At 40.0% G+C, this 24,036-nt stretch overlaps 1 protein-coding gene across 4 annotated transcripts in view; it reads left to right on the forward strand.

The window, feature by feature from the left end:
- The window catches only part of GBF1 (golgi brefeldin A resistant guanine nucleotide exchange factor 1), a 324,935-nt gene that overhangs the window by 90,611 nt on the left and 210,288 nt on the right, over positions 1-24,036 (forward strand). For all 4 annotated transcript variants that reach the window (XM_026710970.2, XM_026710972.2, XM_026710971.2 and 1 more), the window contains exon 9: positions 21,868-21,994. In XM_026710970.2, coding sequence (XP_026566755.1) covers positions 21,868-21,994 — 127 coding nt within the window. The remainder of the gene's footprint in view (positions 1-21,867; positions 21,995-24,036) is intronic.

The following is a 24,036-nucleotide window of genomic DNA, read 5'->3' on the forward strand; positions in this document are numbered from 1 at the left end:
CATGTAAAGCTATTTAACACCACCGACAATACTGCTACCCTTCAAAAAGATCTCGACTATGTGTCAGAATGTTCAAACAAATGGCAACTTCAAATCTCAACAAATAAATGCTCTATCTTACATATTGGCAAAAAAATAATGATTTAAAATAAATAAAATACAAGCTGAATAGTCAAGACCTTGTTGATGACCCAAACTTTGTCAAGGACCTTGGAATACTCATCTTAAATGATCTAAGTGCTAGAGCCCACTGTAACTACAAAGCCAAAAAGTCATTAAGAGTTGTAAACCTAATCCTGCGTAGCTTTTTCTCAGGTAATATCACTCTACTAACTAGAGCATACAAAACATTTGCTAGACCAGTACTTGAATACAGCTCATCAGTCTGGAACCCGCATTACATATCTGATATTAATACAATTGAGAAAGTCCAGAAATATTTCACAAGAAGAGTTCTCTACTCCTGTACTCGTAGCAGAATACCTTATGCCACCAGACTTGAAATTTTAGACCTAGACAACCTAGAACCACGCCACCTTCAGTTTGATCTAAGTATAGTACATAAAATTATATATTGCAATTTCCTACCTGTCAATGAATACTTCAGCTTCAACCACAACAATACAAGAGCACACAATAGATACAAACTCAAGGTAAACCGCACCAAACTTGATTGCAGGAAATATGACTTCAGCAACAGAATGGTCAATGTCTGGAATACTCTATCTGACTCTGTGGTTTCTTCCCCAAACCCCCAAAATTTTAACCTTAGACTGTCTACTGTTGACCTCACCCCTTTCCTAAGAGGTCTGTAGGGGGCATGCATAAGCGCACCAACGTTCCTATCATCCCTGTCCTATTGTTTCTTTTTTCTTATTGGTATCCATTTAATGTATTCATGTAACCATGTTTATATTTATACATGTTATCTAATAATTGCTTGACAAAATAAAATAAATAAAATAAAATAATAAAATAAAAATTCTCCTTAAAGTTGCCAAAATTGAGAAGCATGGGTCTAGACTAGAGCATTAGGATTTTCCATTACTGTTTCATTTAGAGTTTGGTGCAATTAAATAAATCAGTTGTGGTTTCCTTAACAAATAGTGATTAAAGCGATATGAACTATTACTGGACTTTTTGTGAAAAACTGAAATTAAAAGTTGATCTGGGGCTTTGATGATTAGATACAGGATTATGGAAATAATATAGACAAATGTTGATCTTAAGAGTAAGAGTTTGATTTTTTTTTTACTTATACAGTTGTGCTAATAATTTTACATACCCTGGCAGAATTTATGATTTGTTGGCCATTTTTCAGAGAATATGAATGATAACACAAAAACTTTTCTTTCACTCATGGTTAGTGTACATCTGAAGCCATTTATTATCAATCAACTGTGATTACTCTTTTTAAATCTTAATGGCAACAGAAACTACCCAAATGACCCTGATCAAAAGTTTACATACCTCAGTTCTTAATACAGTGTATTTCCCCCTTTAACATCAGTGACAGCTTGAAGTCTTTTGTGGTATATGTGGATGAGGCTCTTTATCTTGTCAGATGGTAAAGCTGCCCATTTTTCCTGGCTAAAAGTAAATTCTTGGGCTGTCTTGCATGAACTGCATGTTTGAGATCTCCCCAGAGTGGCTCAATGATATTGAGGTCAGGAGACTGAGATGGCCACTCCAGAACCTTCACTTTATTCTACTGTAGCCAATGACAGGTCGACTTGGCCTTGTGTTGAGGATCATTGTCATGTTGGAATGTCCGAGTATGTCCCATGCGCAGCTTCTGGGCTGATGAATGCAAATTTTCCTCTAGTATCTTTTGATAACATACTGCATTCATCTTGCCATCAATTCTGACCAACTTTCCTCTGCCTTTGTAGCTCACACATCCCCAAAACATCAGCAATCCACCTCCATGTTTCACAGTAGGAATGGTGTACTTTTCATCATAGGCCTTGTTGACTCCTCTCCAAATGTAGCATTTATGGTTGTGGCCAAAAAGCTCAATTTTGGTCTCATCGCTCCAAATGACTGTGCCAGAAGGTTTGAGGCTTTTCTCTGTGCTGTTTGGCATATTGTAAGCGGGATACTCTGTGGAATTTGTGTAGTAATGGCTTCCTTCTGGCGACTCGACCATGCAGCCCATCTTTCTTCCAGTGCCTCCTTATTGTGCATCTTGAAACAGCCATACCGCATGTTTTCAGAGAATGCTGTATTTCACCTGAAGTTATTTGTGGGTTTTTCTTTGTATCTCCAACAATTTTCCTGGCAGTTGTGGCTGAAATTTTAGTTGGTTTACCTGACTGTGGTTTGGTTTCAACATAACCCCTCATTTTCCACTTGATTAGTGTTTGAACACTGCTGATCGGCATTTTCAATTCCTTGGATATCTTTTTATATCCCTTTCCTGTTTTATACAGTTTTCCTGCAGATCCTTTGACAATTCTTTTGCTTTCTCCATGACTCAGAAGCCAGAAATGTCAGTGCAGCACTGGTTGAAAGATATAAACGGTTTTCAAGATGGCTGCGCACATGGATGCTGCGGCTAACCACTCCTTCTTTCAATGTATGGTGTGTATGATTCTGTGTGTTTTGGATCCTTTCCTTGATTGCATCCTGTGGGGCAAAGAGCATCTATAGTTGGCAAGCCTTGTTACAAATTGGACTGAAATGTGAAAAGGCTATTACAGATGATTTTATAAATTCTCATCACATACCGAAGGAGGCAGCTAGGCCCCTGGGGAAGCCATGGATCACTATCCCTGTAGGAAGGAGGAAGAGGCGGAGAAAGAACAGGAAGAGAAAGAAAGGATGCCATGCTGGGGTTTTCTTTAGGCTGAGTAAGTTTCCACACAAGCCTTCAATTCCAGGTATATTTCTTACCAGTGCAAGATCTCTGACTAACAAAATGGATGAATTAAGGCTACAGATTGCAAAGATTGCAGTTTCATCAAGAACTGTTGTGTTTTGCTAATCACAGAAACTTGGCTTCATTCACTCATTCCAGATGCAGCTATTGAGCTGGACGGCTATATAGCTCACCGGCAGGACAGGAATAGAGATTCTGGCAAGATCAAAGGGGGAGGTTTAAGCCTTTATGCGAACAAAAGCTGGTGTATCAATACAAAGACTGTAGGCAGCCACTGCTCCATGGATCTGGAGTATATAACTCTTAAATGTAGACCCATATATCTTCCGCAGGAATTCAGTGTGGTTTTGATTACTGCAGTCTATGTCCCACCTGATGCCAATACTACCATAGCTTTGGGATTCTTGTATAACATTGTTAGTAATCAGCAGAATAAGTATCCTGATTCTGTGCATATCATAGCGGGGGACTTTAATCAAGCTGATTTAAAATAAATGCTCCCTAAATTCTATCAGCATGTTAAGTGTGCATGCTACTAGAGGAGCAAACATATTGGACAAAGTATATACCAACATCAGACATGGCTATAAGGTTATACAATTACCACATTTGGGACAATCAAACCATATGTCACTGCTTTTAGCACCAGCATACATCCCTCTTAGGAGACAGGCTCTGCCTATAATAAAGACAGTGAAATCTTGGCCAGAAGATGCTTCCCAACAACTTCAGGATTGTTTTGAGAACACAAATTGGGACATCTTTTACCACCCTGACCTAGAGGTGCACACTGCAACTGTTCTGTGCTATATCAAACACTGCACAGCTACTATCATTGTGGATAAACGTATTAGGATCTATCCCAATCAGAAACCCTGGATGACCAAGGAAGTCCAGCACCTCTTGTGTGACAGGACGAAGGCCTTTAGGTCCGGTGATGGGGCAAGATACAGTGTTGCCAGAGCTAATCTGAAGAAAGGAAGGCCAAGACTGATTATAAGAGGAAGATTGAGGATAATTTTTATAGCAGTAACGTGAGACAGGTGTGGCAAGGGATTCAACAAATTATAAACCATCAACCGACCAATGTCATTCCTGCTGAGGGGGATGCTTCATTGGCAGAGGAACTAAATCATTTCCTTGCTCGCTTTGAAGAGGAGACATCAGAGACAGATAAAATACAACTACCAGCGAATTGTAGCCCCCACCTCATTGTGGAGGAACAGGAGGTGAGCATTCTGAAGGCTTTGGATCCTAGAAAGGCTGCCGGTCCTGACGGTATCTCTGGCCGAGTGCTTAAAGACTGTGCTGATCAGACTTCTGAGTTTGGGCTTCTTTGGCGATGGACTGAAATCGCGATCGTCCAGGGTTTCGATCCGTGCTCACCGCTGGAGCGCCCCGAGCAGCCCGGATTCAGAGCTTCACCACCCTGTAGAGGTGGTGAAGAAGGGGGAGCCATCAGCGGGGTTGAGGAGAGCTGCATCTCTCCTCCTTGGCTGGCCATTACTCCCTTTCCCAAAGGTGGTTGCAGTGGTGGTCAGAAATGGCCACCTCAAAGAAGAACCTGACCGGACAAGATTGTGCAGGAGGAAGTTTAAAGGAGAAAGTTTGACTGACCGGGTTGAATGGCGAACATCTATTTAAGGTACCTGGAACCTGAATTTTATTCCTAAAAAAGATTTTAAGCTGCAAAAGAGAAAGAGAAAGGAAACGGAATTGTTTTTTTTTCCTTCTAACATCGACAGTTTTAACTGACTTGGAACATTAAGAAAAAGAGATTCGAATAAGAAATTGATACTAATCCACTTTGACATTAATAGGCTATTTTTAGCTGAAAATAAAGTGTCAAAGGGATAAAGATTTTTGGATAATTTAAAAACTTTCTTTAAAAAAAGAAAGAAACCAATGGAGGGAAAAGGAAAAAAGAGAGTGGAATCTGGAAAATGGAGGAGACCACCTGGAACTTAAAAAAAAATTGATAGTGGAATTTTAACAAGGCTTGCAAAAGATACATTGTAGCTGAAACTTTGTTATAACAAAGCCCCTGGAAAGAGAAAAGCCCCTGAGAAAAGAAACAAAAAACAGTTTTGGATTATTGGATGATTCCTGGAACTTTGGATGGAGGATCCTAATGAAATAAAATAAAATCAATTGGGGGTTGTTTAAAAATTTTTAAAATGGCATCACTCCTTGAAGAGTTAAAAATGAGACTTAAAGAACAAAAAGAAAAAGCACAAGATGGAAGAGGATCTTTTGGCTTCGTATTTCAACTTTTAGAAATGGAGATCTTGAACTATGAAAAACAACAAGAAACACTGGCAGAACAAGAAGGGCGGGACAACGAAGAAGCCATCTTTAATGACCAAGCAATTTTAAGCGAGGTAAAAAAGGGAAAGGAGGAAAGGGAGTTAAAAACTTAAGTACTGAAGCAACAGCCAAAAAAAGGAGTAATTTGAAAAGTAATCATATCAAGAAGAAGCAGAAGGGAGTATCACAGAAGGGAGAATCAGATAGAAAAGGGAATAAAAAGGGGAGGGAGAAGAAGAGAGGGAAGAGGGAAAGGAAAAGAAGCTACAAAAGACAGAAACAAGATATAGAGGTACAGGAAAAACGTACAAGAATTAAAGGTATAAACCTATTTAAAAGACACAGAGACAATGGTTAAAATTTAACTTAAGGAGAGGATTCTGCAAAGGTGCATGAGATAGCATTGTTATATTAGAAATAGAAAATGGTTAGAAAATATGTTAGATGATTAAAGTGATAGAAAAAATTTCTATTGATGTGTAGTGGAATATTTGTAAAGAGAATAAGGCTCTCAACGATTTAAAAAGGTTTAAAAAAAACTGAAAAGAAACATGGAAGTTTTTTATCAGTTGACAAGATGAACTTGAATAAGAATAATAACTTTGTTGACTACTGTTAATAACTGTTGTTTGGTTTTTTATTTAAAGACAGTAATAAGTAAAATATGAAATATAGATGATTAAAGTGAAAGACAACTGATATTACTAGGTAATGTTTGTTAAAAGAAATCGAAATGCAAAAGATTGTTATTAATATTAATGGCAGAGCTGTACTTGAATAGAATAATTATTCCATTTACTATTGTTATACATATATACACAGATATATATATATATATACATATATACTTTTTTCTTTTAAGAATTTAGTGTGTATTTTAAGGGAATGTACCAAGCAGAATTCGATTGAAAATAGGTATGTGTTATAAAATAGAGGTTAGAAAATGAATGTTATAACTGTAAAAATGTAATTTAAATTTTTAAATAAGATTTGAAAAAAGATACAAAGATGTTACACTCCAGTCTAGTAATTACAGGGGAAAATTTGTTTTATGTGAAAAGATAATATGAAATTGTAAACAAGACAGACGAAAGTATAAAAACATTGATTAGAAAGATTTTTAAAATTAGAAAAAGATATGTAATTGAATTAAAAAAGGAATGAGAATTTAAAATAAGGCTATAGGAAGTAAAGAAAGGGAAAAGCTATTGGAAAAATTGTGAAAATAGTTATAAGATATGGATTAGAATGTATAAGATAAATATGCATTGAGTTTATGTCTGTATGGAGAAGTGATAACCCGGGGCCCCGCTGTTCTCAAAAAAAGACATTTTATTTGTATTTATATGTTTTGTGAAAACTTAAATAAAACTTTTATTAAAAAAAAAAGACTGCTTATCATTTGGCTGGAGTCTTTACCAGGATCTTCAATTGGTCTTTATCCCAGCCCACTATTCCATCTTGTTTGAAGGCTTCCACCATTATTCCGCTGCCAAAGAAGTTCGCTATCAATAACCTCAATGATTAAAGACCAGTGACATTCACTCCTATCATCATGAAGTGCTTTGAGAAATTGGTCTGCCAGCATATCATTTCTGGTCTTTTGAATACATTTAATAAACACCAGTTTGCATATAGAAAAAATATATCTACAGAGGACGCTATAGCCATCACTCTTCACACTGCTCTGACTCATCTAGAACACAGGGGGGCTATGTGAGGATGCTTTTTGTGGATTTTAGTTCTGCCTTTAACACAATTCTTCCACATAGACTAGTGTCTAAACTTCTGTACCTTGGGCTTTCTAATTCAATCTGCTTTTAGATTATGGATTTCCTGTCTGGCCGCTCACAGAGGGTCAGATTAGGTCAGATTAGGTAATCATACCTCTTCAGCCCTTATTCTTAACACTGCTAAACCACAGGGTTGCGTGTTGAGTCCCTTACTCTATGCTCTTTATGTGCATGACTGCATTCCCACTCATGCTAGTAATACTATTGCTAAATTTGCAGATGATACAACAGTTGTGGGACTTATCTCCGGGGGGTATGAGTCTGCCTACTGAGATGAGGTGGACCGGTTGCTTTCGTGGTGTGGAGACAATAACTTGGTCCTCAACACCAATAAGACCAAGGAGTTTATAGAAGGAACAGATCAGATATCCAGCCCTTGCTTATCAACGGAAACCGAGTGGAGCAAGTGGCCAGTTTTAAGTTTCTGTGTGTTACCCTAAAAAGAGGACCTCACCTGGGGTGCCCACATTGCGGCCCTGGTCAAAAGGGCCCAGCAGAGATTATACTACCTGAGACTTCTCAGAAAACAACAACTGAATGAAAAACTGCTGGTGACTTTCTACTGCTGCACCATAGAGAGCATTTTAACATACTGCACCACTGTATGCCAATTGCACAGTGGTAGATAGGAAAGCACTCCAGAGGGTTAATGTCATTGCCCAGAAGATCATTGGTTGCCCTCTCCTGTCTTTGGAAGAGTTTTATAGCTCCCGCTGCCTTAAGAAAGTTCAAAACGTTCTCAAAGTTCCATCTCATCATGGGAACCCTTTTTTTTTTTTGAACTATTACCATCTGGCTGACAGTACAGAATAATAAAAACAAGCACAAATAGGCTGAAAAACAGTTTCTATCCCAGGGCAGTAGCTCTTTTGAATTCTGCTGTATAGTGCGGTGTTGGTGTGGTGTTGGGGGTTTCCGGTTCAATGTGTGAAAGGTGAAGGATGTGTTTTGTGTTTATTTTCATGGTCATGGTCATGACCATGATGTGCACTGAAGATGGTGTTTGATTTCATTGTATGAGGTGCAATGACAATAACTTAAACTAAACTAAACGATAAACTAAATTAAACTAAACTAAACTAAACTAGGGTCTGTCAGGAGTCCAGGAACTCATTGACCTTTTATACACACACACTAATTACAAGCAAACAGATCACAGGTGAGGATGGTTACCTTTAATAGCCATTCAAACCCCTTTGTGCCAACCTGTGTGCATGTTATCAGGCCAAAATCACCAGGGTATGTAAACATTTGATCAGGGTCATTTGGGTAGTTACGGTTGTCATTATGATTTTAAAAGAGTAAACACAGTTGATTGATAATAAATGGCTTCAGCCAGCCACTGACCATGAGTAAAAGAAAAGTTTTTGTGTTATCATTCATATTCTCTGAAAAATGGCCAAGAAATCATAAATTCTGGCAGGGTATGTAAACTTATTAGCACAACTGTATCTGTATCAAAGAAAATTGGAAGCCATTCTTGTTTGGTTTTCCTTCTTTTCCTCTTTCTTTCTTTCTTTCTTTCTTTCTTTCTTTCTTTCTTTCTTTCTTTCTTTCTTTCTTTCTTTCTTTCTTTCTTTCTTTCTTTCTTTCTTTCTTTCTTTCTTTCTTTCTTACACTTTCATTCTTTTTCTTTCCTGAGCCTTTTCTTTTTTCAAATCATTTTTATTTAGCGTTGTATTTTTTGATGTATGAAGGATCAAAGACTCAGCCATTATAATTATACATCCCTTATTTACAGAAATCATATTAAAATTTAGAATGAAATCCACTGTGAGCCATCTCATATAAGGCAGTCTCTGAGTCCCTCTAACCAAAAAGTGTTTATCGATAGAAGAGAATATTTGTACTCGATAGAAGAGAATATTTGTATGCGCCAACCACCTCTTTGAGCATTATCATTCTGTATCTTTACTGTTTATTATGGCAGAGGACAATCCCAGAGGACCTTCTTTGAAGGCCAAGTCAAAGACACACCATTTGTGCAGGCAGACCAGGGAGACTTCCAAGGCTTCTCAAAGGGACACCTTAAGGCGCCATAAAGCTTTGGAGAAGGAATTTGGCAAACGTTCAAGGGATTCACAATCTGTGCCCCCTGCACCTCCTATTCCACCCCCTTCTGCCTCTACTCATCCTCCCCCTCTGCCAGACCAGTTTTCACTTTCCAGGCGCAGTTCACCCGCTCGGAGCCTCCAAGCCACCCGAACACCTGAGGCTACTTTCACACTGACCACTGCTGGTCTCCGACCAGAGGAACCACCGCAGATCCTATTCCAGACAGGATTAGAGAATGGATGCAGTCAGCCATCCGTCAAGGGATCGCCGAAGGTCTCCCAACAAGTGGCCAAACCAGGCCTCCAAATGATGGCTCCCGAGGTCGAATCAGTTTCTGGCAGATCCCTTCCCGGACCGGAACCTCACCATGGTCAGGTACTTCCCCAGAGGGAGATCCCCTTTCCAGAAGAGGAGGAGGAAGAGGAAGCAGGTCTAGAGCCCTTCAGGGAAGAGGAAGAATCGGATAGGGGGTCCCTACACTATTTTGAACCCCTCTTAGAAGTGGAACCGATGGAAGGAGAAATGTCAGAGGACGAGGGTATTTCGCCTGACCAGCCCGCCTTTGTAGGCCTGTTCAAACCCCATCTGTTCAAGTCCTTGTTGTTCAAGGCGAAAAATATTTCGGGCCTGATGTCTCAGTTACCCTCTGATACTCCCTCAGCAGCCTCTGGAGATCCAGAGGATTCTATTTTCAAGCAACCGATCGTGGAGGCCGAAGTTATCCTCACACCACCCATTTTTTCTGACTTAGTAGCAAAGCAGTTGGGGTCAACAGGCCCCTCCCGCTCTCTCTGGTCAGGACAGGAGATTTTTTAATCTCGATGCCAAGTTCTCCTCCTTATAAGACATTCCCGAAGTTGATGATCCCATAGTGGGGTCAGCATCATCCTCTACTCCAACCAATGCTCTGGAAGTGCTAAAGCCAGAGGACAAACGGGCCGAGATGGCGCTACACCGGGCTCATCAATCCGATGCTTGGGCCATTCGATCAGCCACGGCCGCATCCTTTTTTACTCGATCCTCCATTAGATGGCTCCGTCAGTTGAAACAGCATGTCCCCCCATCCAACACCAGGGCACACCAAGACATTGCCAAACTTACGGCTGCAGCGGAATTTGCGTCCGACGCCACCCTCCATTCCGTTAAGTTTTCCTCCCGGGCTATCTCTTCACATGTTACAGCCCGCCGTCTGCTCTGGCTTAAACACTGGCAAGCAGATATCAAGAACAAAACTAAATTGGCTTCAGCTCCCATTTTGGGAGGCAAACTATTTGGTCTGGCCCTGGAACCCTTGTTAATGGAAAGCCGAAATAAAAAGAAATATCTTCCATCTTTATTTCACAGACCGGAGCCCAGAATGTCCCGGCCCTTTTGAAGGGGCTCCTTTCGCACCCCCTATCAGATACCCTTCTCCCCCAGATTTCAGACAACCCCGTCCTTTCGGCCGGCCTACCAGGACCAATCCGACACGGGCGACAGGAATAGGAGAGGGGCCAACTACAGGAGACCTTTATGGGGCGCAGGAAGTAAACCGTCCCGGCACCCCAGATAAATCCCTAACTCCCTATCCCATTGGCAGATGCCTCAAATATTTTGCTGACCAATGGGAATCATCCACTTCTGATGTTTGGGTTAGGGACACCATCAAATTCGGCCTCTCCCTTGAGTTTCAATCCCCCCCTCCGAGCATTTCATGGTTTCCCCTCTTTCCAAGGACCGCCCCAAGCGTGCTCTAATAGAAGCCGCTATCAAACATCTCACCGAAATCAGGGCCATTCAGCCCGTCCCATCTTTGCAGCGGGGAAGAAGGTTTTTACTCCCACCTCTTCATAGTTCCCAAGCTCTCCGGGACCTTCCTCTTGTGCTTTTGCCTGAGCTGCTGCTGACTGGCATCTTCATTGGTTGCTGTGCACTCAACAGCCCAGTGTCCCAGTTGATTGCACCAGAAACAATGGAATGGTAATCATACAGATCTTTCCATGGGACCTGGGGCAGTGGGGACAGGACGGGCTTCACCCATCAACCCTGTTGGTTTGTACCCCGGTTTCTTCGGACCAGTACCGATGTCGGCCTTGGAATGGAACTCTTGTAATCTCTTATCCAATGCTTGGAACCAATCACATAGCTGGTTCGGGATACCATGGTATACACAAGCGATCAAGTTTGCGATCGAGCCCCATCCAGAACTGGTGAACCACTAACTGTTCCAGCCAGGCCCGCAACTTACCAACAACTCTTCGAAACTCCCGGATGTAGTCTACTGCCAACCAGCCTCGATGTTTCAATGACAGGAGCTCTCCTTCTACCCATTGTGTCCACATCACATCCTCAAACTGGACATGCAGCGCTTCCAAAAACAAACCAACGGTTGCCAATTCTCATGCATGTTCACTGTGCAGATCAGCCACCCACTCAGCAGCCTCCCCTTCCAACACTGCTGTCACTGTTACAACCATTGCCCATTGCGAGGGGTGGTACTGAGTGTATTGGTCCAGATGGCTGATGGCTTGACTCAGGAAGAGGGCCATGCAATCAGGATCCCCATCAAATGAAGCCTGCAACGGTGGGGGGAACCCATGCTAGCTGCTGGGTCCAGAATCCCAGTGTAGCCATGCGGCCTTGTGAGACCTGGTCTGCTGGCCAGGTGTCTGGGACAGCACATGAAGAAGGCCTTTGAGCCGGCTGTTAAATCCCCAACCGCTGTCTCTTAGCTTGGCCTCCAAGGTTCTCTACCACGGTTGACCCATCCGTAGGTTGTTCCGGCCGCCTTACCAGCCCAGCCAGTAAGGAGCTCTGCTCCCAGAGGCCTGCCTGCGACCCTTTGTACCTTCAGGTAGACTCTGGACCCAATAATAGTTTCGGAGTAGTCAGATGGAACTGAGTCTGCTGCAGAGGTACCAGCTGAGGGGATGAACTTTGAAGCTGCCATGGCGCTGCCTCTGCTTCCGTCTACCATGGCTGCCAAGATGGTGTGTCATGAAAACTGGTCTCTCCGACCTGCTCCCGCATCATATCCATAGTGCTTCCATCTGGGACAGTTGAGTAGCTCCACTTCCCCTCATTGTCATCCGAACAGCGTCTTTCCAGCCACTCAGTCAACGAAGCCCCAGCAGCCCCTGCAACTGAAGGACTGTGCCACCACTCCCCAGTGAAGCCAACTGCCTGAACAGTCTCTGGTACCTTCTGGGCCTTGGCTGCACCTCTTTATGTTCCTTCAGTCTCATCATCGGCTGGGCTTCTGCTCCTTCCGTCTCAGCCTCAGGTTGGGGCACCTCCTCCTCCAATGCCTCCTCCACCTTGTCCACCTTTTGAATGGCCTTTTCCTGACCATCCTCTCCAGGCTGCGGTCATCCCTGCTGCTTGTGCACCTTTTTCTTCCACACTTTCCCCTTCCACATAACTTTCTATTAGTGTGCTTTGATACAGCACTTTGGGAACATCCAACTTCTTTTGCAATTACCTTTTGAGGCTTTCCCTCCTTATGGAGGGTGTCAGTGATGGTTTTCTGCACAACTGTCAGGTCAGCAGTCTTTCCCATGATTGTAATTCCTACTGAACCAGATTGAGAGACCATTTATAGGCCCAGGAACCCTTTGCAGGTGTTATGGCTTAATTAGATGATTAGAGTGGGATACTTTGAGCCTAGAATATTGAACCTTTTCACAATATTCTAATTTTCTGAGATTGTGGATTTGGGGTTTTCATGAGTTGTAAGCCACCATCATCTCAATTATGACCCATCATGGTTTGAACTATCTTGCTTTGCATGTAATGAGTCTATCCCATATATTAGGTTCACCTTTTAAGATGCATTACTGAAATAAATGAACTTTTGCACGATATTCTAATTTTTTGAGTTTCATCTGTATCTTTGTTCACTATAACTTTAACTTATTATCCTATTGTCATCTTTTCTATTCAACTCCATATCTATTATTTAGCCAATCATACAGTACATTCAATGTCAAATAACAATCCGTTTCCTCTCTTTCCTTTATCTCCTTTATGGTCAACTTATCCATCTCGGCACGTTCTAGTATTTTTCTTATCACATTTTCCTCTGGTGGCATACTATCATTTTTCCAATCCTGTGCATAAGTTATTCTTGCTGCAGTTAATAAGTGTAGCATTAAATAGTCTGTTTTCTTATCATATTTTCCCATTATTATATCTAATAGAAAAGTCTCCTGTCTTATTAAATTTGCTATTTAATTATTTCTTCTATTTTTTTGTCCTTATCCAATATTTTCTCACTACAGGGCATGTCCACCATGCATGGTAATCCTTGCTTTTGTTTTTATTTCCAAAACTCAGATGATCTGTTTGGGAAAATTTTTGCTAATCTAGCAGTTGGTAGGTGCCATTTGTAGACTATTTTGTACAATTTTTTTCTATATGATGCTGACACCATCAGTGTCAGTCTGTGCTCCATTCAAAATCCAAGAAAGAAATACTTAGACTCCATAGATTAGAGGAAAGAAATCTTTTACTGAAATTCGAAGTGGAAGCTACAGGTAGAATTCTGAATCTGAGAAATTAGGCGCGCAGATCACATATATAAAGTGATGGAATTGTTCCCACCCCCCAAAGTTCAAAAGATTCTTCCAATTAAAAGTTCAGAATATGATCATGTGGGCATCTTCAGGCGGTGATGAGGCCTCTGTCCGTTGACCTTGACATATTTTGATAAAGACTCGCAGTTGCACAAAAGAAAGCAAGCTAAGCAAGGAAATAGAAATTTAACAGCAGGAATTTATACTCCCCCCCCCCCACTCCTCATTTTTTCAACACAAGAATGTAACACCTCCAGCTCTCTTTCCAGACACAACCCCTCCCCCCCGTTACTCATGGCAGCTGAAAGATGCAAAGCAGTAGAAAAGATCTTGGAGGCTCACAGTCAGTTTATAATTCTTCTCCCACATTTTTTCCCATTTCTCCAATTCTATTGTGTAGCCAAAATTTTTCACCCAATCCTTGTTTCTTTAACCCTCTCCTCTTCCATCTTATATTCCAACAAATAATTTTATGTTTTAATCAATTTCCCTTCTGGACCTTGTAGTATCTTATTGCGATAGTTCTCTACATATCCCATGGTTTCCTGTATCTTTCTTGAATCTTGCTTGTATTTGCATATGCATCCACCACTCTATCTCGATTCCTTGCTCTTTTAATTTTTGTTTCATTTTTAATATCCCTTGTTCGTTTAAGACGGCAGTCGCCAACCAGTGGGCTGTGAGAAAATTTTGGTGGGCTGCAGAGAAATCTCACCCCCAGAGCACCCCCACAAAGCAATTAATCCAGGCTGCACAGAAACACAAGGCTGCACTGCCCACATGGCCCGCGGGAACACTTCCCACCCACTCACTCTTTACCCGGTAAACTTGCCTGCTAAATTGCTATTTTTCCTTTTTCCGACCATCATCTGTTCTGCTGTGCTGTGAGATTTAGATTAGCTAGGAAGCAGGAAATGGTTGGATTTCTTGCTTTCTAGTTAGTCTTTAGATCTTCGGTTCAGCACAGCCAAACCTCCCTTAGGGCTGAAGGTTTGCTTGCAAGTAAATTCAGTGCAGACTCACTGCAAGCAAATTTGAGAGACTGAGCTAGCCGATGGCAGATAGATAGATCACTGAATGATTCTGTGAGCAACTCAATCTGCCTGCTTTGCCTGATTTTGGGTAAAAGTTGCTCTTTTTTATTAAAAAAAATCAATATTTATATGAATATTTATAATATTTACATACAAGCCATGCCCAGCCAATCACATGATCACCAAGCCACACCCACAAATTAGGCCATGCCCAAAGAACTGGTTAGTGGTCCCTGGGATCTAAAATTATGAGTCTGGTGGTCCCCGAGGTCCAAAAGTTTGGCAACCCCTGGTTTAAGATCTCTTTATACCTTACTATCTTAACAAGATTTAACACATTTGGGTATATTAATGCTTCCATGGTTGATAATCAGATCAGAATTTTGTCATAATGATTTTTTAAAATCTTTTCCCAAATTAATAGTGATGTATTTCTTATTTGGTGTCTTTGGAAATAACTATGTGTCTTGATTTCCCATCCCATAAAAATGTGTGCCATCCTAATTGTAAGTCGTCTCCTTCAATTGTCAATATTCTTTTGTTTTTCAATATTACCCAATCTTTGATCCATGTAAGGGCTGCTGCTGCTGTATAATATTGTTTCCAATCTGGCAGAGCAAAACCACCTCTCTTTCTACTGTCCTATAACAATTTTAACTTTATTCATGTTTTCCCCCAGCCAAATAAACTTTGATATTAATTTGTTTAAATGTTCAAAAAATTTCTTTCCTAACTTTATCGGTGTCACTTGGAACAGAAACAGAATTTTTGGCAATATGTTCATTTTTATTGTGGCAATTCGTCCTATAAACGAGAGTTGTAATTTCTTTCAATTATGCAAAACCATCTTAATTGGTGTTATCAATTTTGTATAATTATCTTCTTTAACAGATATACTTTTCTCTGTTAGCCATATTCCTAAATATTTAGCTTTTTTGACAGTTTGAATTTCCAATTTTTCTTCCAATTCTTTGTTCTGTTTCTTAATAAGATTTTTTGTTATAATCTTTGTCTTATTTTTATTTATTTTAAGCTCTGCCACTTTTTCAATTCTTCTACTTTCTGACTTAATTTGGGTCCCGATTCTAACGGTTCCTCAAGCACAAATACCAAATCATCCGCAAAAGCTTGGACTTTATATTCCTCTTTTTAAATTTTGAGACCTTTTATTTCTTGTTCCCCTCGAATTTGTCCAAGTAACACTTCTAAAGTCAGGATAAACAACAAAGGTGATAGTGGACATCCTTGCCTTACTTCCTTCGATATTTGAAATTGTTCGGTTAACTCTCTGTTTATTATTACTTCTGTCATTTGTGTGGAATATATTGCTTGTATCATTCTTATAAATTGCTCCCCAAAATTCATAATTTCTAATTGTATTATAATAAACTGCCAATTCAAATTATTGAAAGCCTTTTGCGCATCTAGAAGCAACAATGCTAATTGTCTTCAATAATGTACTTCATAATATTCCAGTATGTTTATAATCATTCTCAAATTATTTTTCATCTCTCTTTGGTAAAAATCCATTTTGATCTGGATGTATACACTCATTTAACACCTTTTTTTAACCTTTCTGCCATTATGGATGCAAATATTTTATAATCAGTATTCAATAATGAAATAAGCCTATAATTCTTTATTTGTTGGTGGTTTGTCTTTTCTTTTGGGATGAATGCTATGTACGCTTCCGACCAGGTTTTGGGCAATTTCACTTCTGCCAGTGCTTCATTATATGCCTCTTATCATAGTTGTCTCTAATGGCTTTTATTTATTTTCATAAAGTTCTACAGGTATTCCATCTGGGCCTGGGGTTTTATTGTCCTTTTGTTTTTTTTAACTGCTTCTGCCATTTCCACCATCGTTATTTTTTCATTTAACGTCGTTCTTTTTATCTCTTCAATTTTGCTTAATTTTTTCTTATCCAAATATTCTTTAACATTCTTTTCTGTTATATTTTCATGACTATAAATTCCTAAAAAAAATCTTGAATATTTTTTGTTCTCTTCTGTTCTATGACATATAATCCCTGCCATCTTGCAATTGGTGTATTATTCTCTTCTCCTTTTCTTTTCTTAATTTATCTGCTAGCCATCTCGCCGTCTTATTCACATGCTCAAAAAAAAAAAAAAAGTTTCGCTCTTTTAACTTTTTGTGCCATTTCTTCCTGTACTATCAAATTCAATCTATGTCTTATAAATTCCATTTTCTTTTTAACTTTACCTTTTTGAGGGTCATTCTGTAATTCTACTTCCATTTCCTGAAGTTCCTCCTGTAGAACTTCTTCTTGATATTTCACACACCCCGCCCTATTTTTTCTTGCCATATATGCTATTGTCAATCCTTGGATGTACACCTTTGCTGTGTCCCACAATATTTGTTTTGTTGTTTCTTCTTTCCTATTTTTTTTTGAAGAAGTCCAACTCCCATCTCCATCATTTGTACATATTCTTTATCTTTCATTATTGCTTGGTTCTCTGTCCATCTTCCTCTTCTCTTCTGTCCTCTCCATATCACTTTTATTGGATTATGATCAGCCCAAGTGTTGGTCATTATTCTACTTCCTCTATATCATTTCTCAATCCCGATGTCATCCATGCCATATCAATTCTTGACCATGAACTATGTGCATTTGAGTAAAAGATATACTGTCTACTTTTTTCATTTCATTCCTTCCATATGTCTTGTAAGTTTAATTCTTTTGTCATCTGAAAAATGTACTTGGAAATATTCTCTTAATGTTATTATTTTTACTACTTTTATAGTCCTTTTTAACCTCCACCACTGCACTGAAATCACCTATTAAGCACACATTTTCATACTCAATCTCAATTATTTTTTCCTATAAAATTATTTCTGATTACTGTTTGGTGCATATATTACAATAAGCAAGATTTGTTTTAAACTTATTATTATTTCCATCATTAATTCTCTTCTGTCCCCATCAGTATATATATATTTGTTTTGCCTTTATCCTTTCCTTAATATATACAGCAATTCCCCTTTTTTGTTGCGCTAAGGATGTGTAGTGATTCCCCATTTTTTGATTTTCCAGTATTTTAGCATGGTGTTTCTTAACATGTACTTCCTGAAGACATTATATCTAGGTTCAATTTCTGTATCTTAGTCAACATTTGTTTGTTTTTTGCTGGGGAATTTAGCCCATTGATGTTAATTGAGAGCATCTTTGTTTCTTCCCCATCTTGTTATTTGTATATGGGCATATCTTTATGTGTTATTCAATTTAGTCTTGTTATGCCAAGTGACCACTAAAGCAGTAGTGGGTTCCTACCTTGGTCACTACCGGTTCGGTGGGTGGCTGTGCGTGCACATGTGTACACGTGTCCCTAAAATGCGTGCGCCTCTAACATGCACCCGTGTGCACCTGTGCGCACCCCTAACGCACCAATTAGCTGAGAGGATGAAGAAATGAAAAGCTAGGAGCGACCCTCCCACCTACCCATATGTTTGTTGCTTCTTTTATCCTCTCAGCTTATCGTCAGAGGAACTGCTTCAGTTGTACCAGTAGTTTTTTTTAACTACCGGTTCGGCTGAACCGGTAGGTTTTTTTTACTGTTGGTTCAGCTGAACCTGTCTGAACCAGTAGAATATCACCACTGTACCAAAGCATTCTCATTTCCATAATATGGAGATTCTGCTATTATTTTTTTGCTGTGGGCCAATGTTTCACTTCCACACATTGTAACTGGTCTAATGACTGTTAGATAGACTTGGATTTCAAATGTAGAGGGATTTTCTTGTTGAATAGAACACAGTTGGTGTCATTTCAACAAGGTGTCATTTCATATTTGGGCAGTCTGTGGTGTTCAGGAGCTATGTTTGGCCCCTGATGGAAACCTTATTTGATTTCAAATTATTAATCCTGTATTACTGATCACCAGTATTTTTAATATTGAACCTTGTTTCACAGACACATCTACTAGATCAGATTATAATGCAGCTGGAATAGGATTTGTATGCCATTGCTCAGGTAAATACCTACAGAGAGCCCACAGTCTGATTCTTTGCTTTTCACTTCAGATGATGGGCAGTTGTTTCACAATGGCTGATGTATGTTCTTTTGCTTTAACCATTCATCATTCTAGCCTTTATCTACTGCAGGATCTTCTACATGTTTTGAACTAATATGATTTTGAGCTTTCCTTTGCTAACAGTTCTTCTTGTTGTTTGACCAGCCCATTTCCATTTCAGTTCTTTTATTAAGAGGTCCTTGGTGCTCTCTGAGCTTGTTTGTTTTCTTACATTTCCTATGTTTCCTTACCCTAACTAGGGAACATCATCAATGCTAGTAAGGAGTGCTGTTTGCTGTCAGTTTATATTCTGGTGACTTGCCTGTCTGTATGGGTGGTCTTAGAGATTCTTTGGTTGATGGCTCTTTGACAGTTTCTTGATTGGGTATTGTTTATTTGATCGTTGGTCTGAAGTAAACATTGGAGTTAATCTATGTTAATCTCAGTGCTGATTACTGGCGAAGAGGTGTTGAAGTCTTTTCGTTCTCTTTTGTGCTTGTTGATTGTCATTTTGCATAATCTATAGATTGTCAACTAAAAAGATACTCCTTTGGCCTTTTTAGCTGCCAGAAAAAGGGAGTAGGGGAAAACAGTGCATTCCTTAAGTGCCTTGATAATCACCCCGGCAGCCCAAAATTTTCGGAGCGCAAGAAAATTACTGAAGAGCATGATTGATGACTCTTGGGGATGGATGTGTCCCATTGAAGAATACACATGCAGGGGGTGGAGAGAAGACCAGGGTCAAGGGAGAAATGAATGGTGTATTTTAGTATCGTCTGCATCCAGCTAACACCAACACAGCCACTTTTAATAAATCAATTTTTTCTGAGATGCGGCTAGAGACTTATGATTTGAATGGGTGTGGATTTGTTGGAGTCTTGACATAGATGTTGTTAATGTCTATATGTCTATTGATGGCTGATTTGTCAGAGTGTCAGGCTTCTAGAAATTCCCTGGCATTTTTGGACTTGGCCTAATCTAGGATTGTCACATTGTCCCAGTTGGCACTATGGTTAAATCTGTCTATGCATTATGAAATTAAATAATTTTTGTCATGTCTTCTGACTGCCAATTCATGGATACCTTCTATCTGTTTGTCCTACATAGTGGTTGTTGCAGTTCTTGTAGATGATTCCTGTTTTGTCTTCTGTGGTGGCTGCGTCTTTTGGTTTGCTTAGGATGTTTTGAAGGGCTTTAGTTGGCTTTTGTGCTACACTGATTCCATCTGATTGTAGTAGTCTGTTGGTGGTTTCTGAGATATTGATGTATGGCAGTATAATTCTTTTTAGGGTTTGTGTTGGTGGGGCTCTGTTGGGTTGAGTGGTCAGGGACATGTTGGAATTATTGTATAGATGAGGGGTGTCAAATTCAAGGCCTGGAGGTTGGATCTGACCCACGGGAAGCTTAGATCTGGGCCACTCTGAATATAGCGAAGGACAGGCCCGTGGTGCCTCTGCTAGCGAAAACGGAGCTCTGGAGGGTCACATGTGGCCTTCCCGAGCTCTGTTTTTGCTGGCAGAGGATTGCAGGAAGCCAGGCCAACCGAAAACAGAACTCATGAGGGCTGCGTGCAGCCCTACCGAGCTCTGTTTTCACTAGTGGATGTTTGCAGGAGGTTGGCCCAGCTAACAGAGCTCAGGAGCCGGTTTTCACTGGCAGAGCGCTTGGGCCACCACAGGTGCCTTCTCAACATGAGTGACATCAAGCTGGCTGCACCCACTCTGGCCAAGCCCTCCAGCCTGCCCAAGGTCAAATACAACCCTGATGTGGCCCTCAATGAAATCGAGTTTGACACCCCTGGTATAGATGCTGTATGCTGTTCTGGGTTGGTGCAGTGTGTTTGGGCTTGTTTAAATAAAGTCCTTATCCAGCTTCTCTTGTGGGAGATTAGTTTGTTGCTTTGGTAGTTGAGCACCTGATTAGTATGGGTGGGTTTTCTATAACTTGCATTTCTAGTTTGCCATTGTGGTTTCTGTTGATCAGGATGTCCAGGTAGAGTAGCGAGTTGTTTTCTTCTTTTTTGAACTGGATTCCTTTAAAATGTTATTGATGGTCCTGTGGGTATTTTCTAATTGGTCCTTTCTTATTATGGTGAGATGTCATCTACATATATGATCCATATTTTTGGTTCTACTTGTGGAAATGCTATGGCTTCTAGACGGCATTTCATGACAACCTGTGCTATAAGTCCTGAAAGCGGTTATCCGATAGGTGTCTCTTTAATTTGTTGGTAAATTTGGCCATCAAATTGGAAGTATGTAGTTAAGCAGAGGTTTATGAGATCCATTATCCTGGTGTTTTGATCTTCATGCATTAAGTTAAGTCAGGTGTACTGTGAAGTAATGCAGTCATGGGTTCTTTGGCTAATTCTAGATCTATAGATGTGAACAGGACTATGACATCAAATGAGACCATGATTTCATCCTCATCTAAAGTCACATCCCTGATTGTTTGAAGACGCTGTAGAGGTCTCTCAGCACCATCATTAATTTCAAACCATCACTGGACAAATGGTTGTAAGTTGAAGACTACTTGCAGAATACTTAGTTGGCAAAGTTTTTTTTAAAATAATGGTTTGGTTTGGTTTGGTTTGGTGCCTTTGAATCAGCATAAAGGTCTAGCAAGTTCATGCTGTTTCCTTGGCAAGATTTAAAATAGTTGCCCATAGCCTTCCTCCTAAGATTAAAAGAGATTGACTGGCCCCAGGTTGCTTTGTGCTCTCCAGTAGATGGAACTAGAATCATTTTGTCTTAACCATAATATCAAATTGGATCTCTAGCTTATAAGTTAAGACTTTAGAATACAGTTTCAAAACAAAACAAAATAAAAAAGAATGCAAAATTTTAACTGAGAAGGGGGATTCTGGAAATCAAAATGTTCAATAATACTTCCTTTTCTGTATTTGGGAACTGATTTATATATGTCAATATACATAAAATATCTGAAAGCTGGGTAAACTCCAAAATACATCCATTCAATTTGGAGCTATATTCATTCTCTCCCTCCCTCCCTCTCCCTCCCTCCCTCCCCCCTTCCTGTATACATACATACATACACACACACACATACACACCACACACATATACACATATGCTCTACTATTGGAATATGAATTCCTGCATCAAATAAAACTGGCAGGAATATTATTTTAAACAAATAGAATACTGTTGCAATTCTTCTGGCTATAGGAGACTTGTGTTTTATTATTCACAGTTGAAAATGAGAGCAGGAGGGATGAGTGATTCATCAAAATGGAAGAAGCAGAAACGATCACTAAGAAACTCTTGCCATGTAACTAAGGTATCTCAAGGAATAGAACAGTCAGCTGCCAATGGCACAGGTATGGTATGACAAATAATGGTTTATGTATTAAAATGTATGTACTCTAAATATGGGTAATCACTGAGAAAGTACTCCATCTTTCTTGTTTGCTATATTAGTTACATTCTTTTATGTAAATTGGTCCTAAATTGTGAGGATTTAAGAAGAATATAACAGATAAATGGAAATTTGGCTCAAGTTTGCCCTGAATTAAATTATTTTTGTTAAGATAAGGTGAGGTGAGGTAAGGTAAGATAAGATAAGATGATAAGATAAGGTAACCCTTTTTGTCACTTTTTGTCTGTGAACAAATTGGAACACATTAAAAAATGAAATTCTGATGCCCGGTCTCAAAAGAGTGTGTGTGTGTGTGTGTGTGTGTGTGTGTGTGTAAGTATGTATACACATACACCCATACCATGCATAATATACATATGCTCTCAATACACACGCGCGCATACACACAACTTTGCTGGCTGAGGAATTCTGGGAGTTGAAGTCCACAAGTTTTAAAGTTGCCAAGGTTGGAGACCCCTGATTTAGAATATATAGTAGAAAAAAGAGTCTAGAGAGTTGAGGAGGTGATATATATGGTATAAAGCTACTACAGAATTTAATTGTTCTGCTTTGGATACTGCAGAGTATCCAAGTATCCTCCCAGAGGTAACAAAGGAAATCCAGAGTATCCTCCCAGAGGTAACAAAGGAAATTGGTCATGGAGAGGATGTGTAGCATCCCAGACAATACTGCGGATCGTGGACAAGCCTTGCTTATATGCCATATCCTGGTGTTGTGGCCCTCCGGCAGCTGACAGAGTCGGCCAGTAGCGAGGAGTTTGGGGAGGAACCTGGAGGACTTGGACGAGGGCTCTGCATCAGAGGCAGGGATGGGGCCAGGGCAGGTTGGCAGTCATCAGCTGTCTTCAGACTCAGACAGCAGAGGTGGGGGAGTGTTTGGAACCGGTTCCCAACCTGTGCATGTGCAGAGCTACCAGAATACAAGAACAATTGAAAAAGCAGGGTCGACTCAGGAGTAAGGCCTGAGATGATTGGCCCCTCCCATAGGACATAAAAGAGGAGCGAACAGGATGTGAGCTTTTGCAGGAAGCAATTAGTTCATCTGATCAATTAAAGCTTTGAAAAGTTCTGTTTGACTCTGTGTCAACTTTGGCCTTTTCTCTGCACCTGGCAATTAATTCTCTGGCAGCATTCCAAGTAGAATAAGGTGTGTGTTTATAAACATTCCCCTGAAAGACTGTTTGTGAAGCTTTGCAGGCTGTGAATGAACGTACTTCACAGCCGTGGAAATAAAAGGTTTTGCCAGGACTAAGATTTGTACTTTATGCTTTCTAAGGAAGCTTAGGTCAGGACAGCTAGATACAAGAAAGTGAACTTCCAATAATCTTTTCTGCCATCCTCACCACTCTCTGCACAGCCTTCCTGCCTGAAATAGTAATACAGCCAAACCACACAGTAATACAATGCAATGTGGCAGGATGCTTTTCATTGTCTCTCGATAGAAAGTGGAAAGGATAAGGAAAGGATGATGTACACTTCTCATACAACGCAGAAAATACAGGTGCTGCTGTTCCTACTTTACCAGTGTCTCACTTTTGAATGACCAAGCTAACCCACTTGTCAGCTGCACACCCAAAAACTTGATACTATTAACCACTTTCACAGTTGAATTGTTAATACCGGTGTATGGCTCTGCTTGCCTTTTCTGAAATAGACAATGATCTCTTTTGTTTTTGCTGCATTTAAAACCAGCTGTTTTTATTACCCTATTCATCAAACCCTATATCTTCTCCCAGTAATTGCCCTCATTATCATCCTGAATAAGGCCTATCACTGTTGTATCATCTGCATAATCACAATATGGTTGGATAGTAAACCTTGCACAAAAGTCATGGGTCAGCAAAGTGAACAAATAATGTAAAAGAGGTTCCAACATGGAATAAGCTGCAGCTTTCTCTACTGGGCAGGATTGCCACGATCAAAATGAACATCCTACCAAAATTCCTTTACTTATTCCAGACAATCCCAATTAAATTACCAAAAA

Source organism: Pseudonaja textilis, chromosome 4, assembly GCF_049901715.1.
Source record: "Pseudonaja textilis isolate UNSWEBS1 chromosome 4, rPseTex1.2, whole genome shotgun sequence".
In the NCBI taxonomy this organism is placed as follows: Eukaryota; Metazoa; Chordata; class Lepidosauria; order Squamata; family Elapidae; genus Pseudonaja; species Pseudonaja textilis.